At 52.4% G+C, this 6,412-nt stretch overlaps 1 protein-coding gene across 2 annotated transcripts in view; it reads right to left on the minus strand.

Annotated features, from left to right (window-relative positions):
• The window catches only part of SIK3 (SIK family kinase 3), a 148,940-nt gene that overhangs the window by 21,765 nt on the left and 120,763 nt on the right, over positions 1-6,412 (minus strand). For both annotated transcript variants that reach the window (XM_006761549.2, XM_006761550.2), the window contains 6 exons: positions 3,860-4,010; positions 3,049-3,174; positions 2,702-2,787; positions 2,155-2,258; positions 658-982; positions 1-91 (listed from right to left, as the gene is read on the minus strand). The exon at positions 1-91 is cut by the window's left edge and continues 787 nt beyond it. In XM_006761549.2, the coding sequence (XP_006761612.2) occupies positions 1-91; positions 658-982; positions 2,155-2,258; positions 2,702-2,787; positions 3,049-3,174; positions 3,860-4,010 (883 nt within the window). The remainder of the gene's footprint in view (positions 92-657; positions 983-2,154; positions 2,259-2,701; positions 2,788-3,048; positions 3,175-3,859; positions 4,011-6,412) is intronic.

Raw genomic sequence — 6,412 nt, forward strand, 5'->3', positions numbered from 1 at the left:
GCTGGGGGAACCCCGGGACTGGTCCGCAAACAGATGAGGGTGTAAATGCGTCTGGTCGTAGTTAGCAGGGGAGAACCGATTCACGTTCAAGCTGCAGATACAAAAGCAAGTGAGTACCAGGCATCCATGTAACAAGAGCACTCTACTCCCCCAGAGAACGGAAAACGGCGCCTGTCAGGAGCGAGTGCACGGACAGGGAACTGCAGAGTGACAGGGAAGGGGGTGCAGCACCACCCTGCATCACTCACCCAGTGGCGCCCCAGACTTGGGGCAGTGTGTGTGTGACAGCCCAGCTCTAGGCTGAAGGGAGCAACTATCTTACATCACCGGAGCTCCTAAGAAGCGCCAATCTTTCAGAATATGAGAGGGAGAGGGAAGGAACCCTCAGAGAACAGACAAGGGCAACGGGCACTTTTATCTAATAGGCCATTTTTTTCCTGGCAGACAACAGTAAGATAGCTTTGTCATTTTCTTCCACTGTCTCATTAGCATTTTGAGCCCCTATTTGGTCAATAAATAGGTTTCAAGTTCACCCCAAAACCACCGCCTTGATTTAGAGGGAGTGGAAGGAGCACGACCACCAGACTCCTCCCTGCTCCCTCCCTCCCGCCTCCTGGATCACCTGGATGGCTCACTGGGTGACCTAGGTAGCCTTACCTGTGGGCTTCTGCGCTGTCAGCACTCAGCTGCTTGGACAAGGGTCGATGCCCGTAGCTGAAGGTGGCCAGCAGGTTGGCACGGTGCTGCATCTGGATCTGACTGGCACTGGGGCTGATGGAGGTGCCTGCAGCTGCCCCCGGCATGTTGCTGAGCACGCCGCCAGGCTCCTGCACTTGGATGGTCACCTGCTGTGGCTGGGTGGGCTGCTGCATGCCCAGGCAGGTGAGCGTCACGCTGGGAGGAGGAGAGCAGTTCTCGGGCTGCTGTGGGAAGACTGCACTGTGGGAGGGTAAGCCCTGGAACTGGGAGGGAGATGCAGCACCTAGAGAGAGAGGAGCCTCAGTGACCAAATGCCCAGGTGGCCTGCTGGCTGCAGATGACCGAACGCCACCCACAGCTCTGCTCCTCAGACTTCGCTGTGCACGAGGCTCATCTGTTCAGACTCCTGGGCCCCACCCACAGCAACCTGATTCAGCAGGTCAGGGAGGGGGCCTATGGCTCTGTATTTTTAATAAGCTGCCCTGAAACTTGGTCCATCACCCGGCCAATGTGGCTCAGTGGTTAAACGTTGACTTATGAACCAGGAGGTCAGGGTTTGAGTCCCGGTCAGGGCACATGCCTGGGTTGCAGGCTCGATCCCCAGTGTGGAGTGTACAGGAGGCAGCCAATCGATGATTCTCTCTCATCATTGATATTTCTATCTCTCTCTCAATTCCTCTACCTTCCTCTCTGAAATCAATAAAAACATATTAAAAAAAAAAAGACAGTTGGTTCATGGATTGTTCTTTGGGTAGCTCTGTTTAGAGCAGTGTTTCTCAAATTCTAATGTGCACACCAATGGCCCAGGGGTCTTGCTAAAGTGCAGACGCTGGTCTAGCCGCTCTGGGATGGGGCCCAGGATTCTGCCTTTCCTGCCGATGCAGCTGGTCAGGGAACCCTGCTCTGAGTAGGAAGAACAGAGTTCTGACTTTTCAGGGGACCCAGACGGTGTGGCGCTACTGAAGAGATAGCCAGTTTGGAATATTAACTCCTCACAGCGCTGGTCTCCAAAGATCCTCTCGTTGGGGTGCACTCGTGTTCACCTCCATCGAAACACCCACGAGAGGGTCCCCATATACAAGGAGAAACCAACAGGCCCGGCAACAAGGAAGGCTCTGGCAGCAGCTTTTTAGTTGGTAGAGTTGGAGGGTGTTTTATTAAAAATACGAACAGTTAATCCTTACCGAGAGCTATGTAGTGCCAGGCTGTTCCAAGTGCATATGTTGGTTCATTAAATACTAATTCTATTTTCCATTTGAGAAAGCCGAGGCAAGCTGAAATTAAGTGACTTGACTCAGGTGTCACCACTAAGGATTCAAACCAAGGCAGGCTGGCTCCAGAGCCCACACCTTAAATGCTGCTATTCTGCCATTCAAGTCAACAGCGCGTGGCATTCACACTGGGATCCATTTGCTACATGTGGCTCACCGGCTCAGGCCGGCTGCCGGCACTCACCATGGGGCTGGCCCACACTCATCGGGGGAGGGCTGCTACTGGGCTGTCTGAAGAGGTGGTTGTTGGGGTGGTTGGGGGGTGGGCTTGAAGGCTGAATCCTTAACCTTAAAAAAAAACACAAAACCAGGTAAATAAATCCCTGAGGTGCCACCAGGACCTTGAAGCGAGCTTCAGTCATAGGATCCACCTCAGCAGAAACTATGTTTTTAGTGCTGGTAAGCCTCCAGGCTAGAAAAACATACAAGATCCACCCACCACAGCCTCCTTACAACCTACCCACGAATTATGTTACTGGACTTTCCCGACAAAGAGACAGAGCCTGTGGGCCTGTGTCTGGCTCCTGTATTAGATGTCACATGACTTTGTTCATGTGGCTGAGATAGTGAAGTGGCACAGGAAGCCAGGAAGGCTGCTGGGATTTAAACTGGCTTCTCTGCTCTTCAAATAGTTTCTTCCAAGATGGAGGCTAAAGTCAGTCAGAATCTCCCCATGAGTCAGGCTAGAGAGACAATGGCTTAGGCATGAAGCAAAGCAATGGATGCCTTACCTCTGCAGCTGGTGGGTGAGGAGGGCTGGCTGGCTTTCACATGCGGCCTGAAGGGGCGGGGAGGGCTGCGGAGGGCAGATGGAATCCTAAAACACGGGGAAGGTGGAGAAGGACTGTGAGCCCAGAGAGGAACGTGAGCTATTCTGAGGAAGGAAACGGAGAACTACCTGTCCCTGAGACTTAGGCTTTTGTGGCTCATGGACAAGTCTGATTACCTTTACCCAAACATGCCAACCATAAACAGAACTCAACTCCATTGTGCCCTACATGATCTCCAAAATGCACAGGCAAACCAGTTATCCTGCAAGCACAGTCCGAACCCGCTGGGAGCGCGGAGGGAGGCCTACTTGAATCTGCTGCTGGAGGATCTGGTGGTGCTGCTCCTGCTGGTACAGCATGTGCTGCTGCTGGGTCTTCTCCAGGGCTCTCTCATCGATCTGCCCCCCGTACAGCTTCCGCAGCTGCTCACACTCCTGAAGGGAAAGCAGTTCATATGGGCGGGATGTAGCCAGACCCACCCCAGCAGTGACGTGAACAGGTGCACATCTGCCCAAAGGTCTCACAGCAGAAAGAGCCAGGCGAGAACAGTGCCCTTGAGCACTCACCCCGTCCCATAGGCATTTATGTACTCAATATTCACACCCTGCTCTGCATGAACCAATGCAGACACCAAGGACGGGCTGTGCACAAGTGGAAGTGCCCAGTGTGAAATCTGTGTACAAAGAACATGCCACTCAAAGTGTGGTCATGAGAAGGCAGAAAGGAAACTGGCCTGTGAAAGCCTTCCTTCCTCTGAGAGCACCATTCTGTACCAACTGGAGATTGTGCCAGGTGGCAGCCATGCCAAGCAAGCTCCCACAAGACCCAGTGCCCATTCCAAGAGGAATGTCAGGGCTGCCCCCAAGTACTTTCCCTGGTGCTTCCCACTGAAACCCAAGCCCAGAACAAAGTCCTCTCCAGTGAACTACAGGACAGGAGGGGCAGACAGTCCCTTCATGGGGCAAGCGAGGCTGATGCTGGGGAAAGCTGTACCTAACAAGCAAGCAAAGAGCAGGAGGCTATGGCCCTGGACCTAGCCAATGGCAGCACTGCTGACAGGAGGGCAGAAGCGGTCTCTGTTGCCATGCTTCTCCAGCGATGTCCACATCTCTCCATTACCTGCTGCAACTGTTTGATGCTGCTGTTGTTGCCCATTTTTTCCAGGTGGGCTTTAAAGGCCTGGATGCTGGCAGCCCCATCTGAGAACCGGCGCACAGGGGAGAACCGCTCCGTAGGGAGGTGCAGGGTGTTGGAGTCCTTGTAGGTAGAGCTGAATACAGGGGAAGAGAAGGTCAAGGCGAGGACCTGGGTTCTGAGCAAATTACCTGGGGATGTGTTCCCACGACGAGCACCAAGACACTGTTGCCATGTGGGCCCCAGCCTGTTCCCTTTCCCAGGGTCCAGGTCCGTCTTCTGTTCCCACTTACCGTAGGCTGGCGTCACTGCCAGAGGGGAGGCCCTATCCTGGGATCAAACACCCAGTTCTTATCACAACGCCAGGAAGGAGAGAAGAGCTGCGAGTGATCCCGAAGGCCAAGCTGCGAGGAACTCCTCTGGTTTAGCATCCTATCTCTATCTAGTGCCTTTAGAAACCTGTGTGACGCAAAGCTGCCCCTGAGCAGTAAGGAAGGAAACTACAGTCAGCTTTGTGGTCCACGGTTAGGCCTGGAAACCACAGGTTCTGTGCTAGAAAATGGGGGCAGCTTTGACGTCTCCCCAGATGGAGACAGCACATTTTTAAGGAATGTGGCCCTGAAGGATGTACATGCCTGGCCAGCGCACACAAAGCTAGCTACTGTGAAACGCACTGCTCAGAGCAACCGCACCTCTCGCCTCCTAAGGAAAGAGCACCCGTGTGGATTACCTTCAAAATCCACTGACCGATCAGAGCAGTCAGAACCGTACAGGAAGAACAGCTATGGATAAGGAATGCCTGAGACAGCACCAGGGCTAGAGGCTAACACCTGTACCTGTCACTGAACCAGAAAGAGATGTTTGTGGGGAAGCAGATAAAAGACTGCCCAAGCAGCATTCCAGCAGCCACGGAAGGGTCAGGGTTCATGTCCAGGGCAGGGATGGCAGCACAGTGAACTGAGGGGTGAAATGAGGCACCACCTGCCCAGGTACTCATTCTGGACTGAAGCGGAACCCAGGCTAAGGAAGCAGGTTAACAAGCAAGTTCAAATGCAGTGCCACAGGGAGGGGGAGGAGTCCCGTGACTGTGCAGAGAGGTCAAGAGTTCCGGCAGCAGGTGAACGCCCTTGACCCCCTTCTAGGGATGACTTCTGTTTCGGACTCTGCCTGAGGCCTGCACAGCAGTGCACTAAGGAAACAAGCCGCATGGATGTTTGTTTCAGTAACACAGAGACAAACACTTTGGGCAGACGCACTCTGGAAACGGCGATCCTGAAAGTTGTGTTCGGGGCATTCCCTCCATCCTTCCCAGTTCTGTTTCTACTTCAGGTGTTTGGAGTTAAAGCAAGCCAATACTATGTCCTCCTAAAATGTTTCTTACGCTTTCAATATTAGTGACAATGGATACGTTTCTGATTCACTCAGAAAGCTGTGTTCTTCAATTCAGACCATCTGCACAACCCCCGTTCTTGCCATCGAAGCCACCTCCCAGGGCCAGGCGGCTCCTGGCTCTTCCAGAAGCGCAGACTGTGGACGCTGACCAGCGGGTCAGCCCGGCAGAGGTGCCAGGGAAGCAGTCTGGCTGTGCTGCTCACTTGGAAGCACGAACAGGACCAATGGCGCTGTTTTGATCAGGAATCCCATTCAAACCCACACCGCTTCCCTGAGGCTCTGTTCCCACTATACTTCCAAACCGGGACTGGTTCACCCCCTGCATGAAACCCAGCTTGTGCCAGGTTTTAAAAAAGAATTACACTCAGAAACTTAAAAAATTCTAAATTACACACTTTCAAGTTAAGAAGGTCGATCAGACTCCTCTTTTGTCTCAATGTGGCTTTTCATCTATTATCCCCCAGAGGAAAAAGATGCTGTTCGTGATTTTCTCCAGAAGAATAAGGAAAATTCAACAACTAGGCCACCCATTCTAAGTGTTTTATGCCCTTGAAAAGTTCCCATTTCCCCCTGAAGACTAATTTCAGTCTCTTGTGTTGCCATATTTTCACAGTATCCCCATCAAGGCATGCTGAGTTTGCATAAATGTCCCACCTCACACAATCTGCCACTCAAAGCATTCATTTCAACTCAGACTGGCTTGACCACAGGAAACCTGACGGCAGGCAGGCAGATCCCAGCAGGGAAGGCCTATGTGGTCCTCCTTTATAACAAAAGCAAACAGGATCCAGTCTGTGGTAAAGGTGACTAGGGAGGCGTTGCCAATCTTCATGTTTCTCTGATAACAATACCTCCAGAGGAGCACTTTGAAGTAAACAAGGATGCCAAAGGGCTCAGCTAAACAACAGACCCCGACGAGGCTGCAGAATTCATTGTCAGGCAGGGAGGAGGGGAAGACAGAAACAAGGAGAAACACAGGTGGAGGGTCTGTTAGGTAAGTGTGGAGCTCAGGGTCATGAAGGAATCGTAGGAAATTTACGGGGTGGAAAGGCAGCTCTCCAACAATCGCTCAAGTACAAGGTAGGTCCTGAGAGAGTTTCCTTAGGAAAATACTTTCTGTGTCATAGGAGTTTCTTTTGAGAATCA

Source organism: Myotis davidii, unplaced genomic scaffold (genome assembly GCF_000327345.1).
Source record: "Myotis davidii unplaced genomic scaffold, ASM32734v1 scaffold97, whole genome shotgun sequence".
Taxonomy (NCBI): Eukaryota; Metazoa; Chordata; class Mammalia; order Chiroptera; family Vespertilionidae; genus Myotis; species Myotis davidii.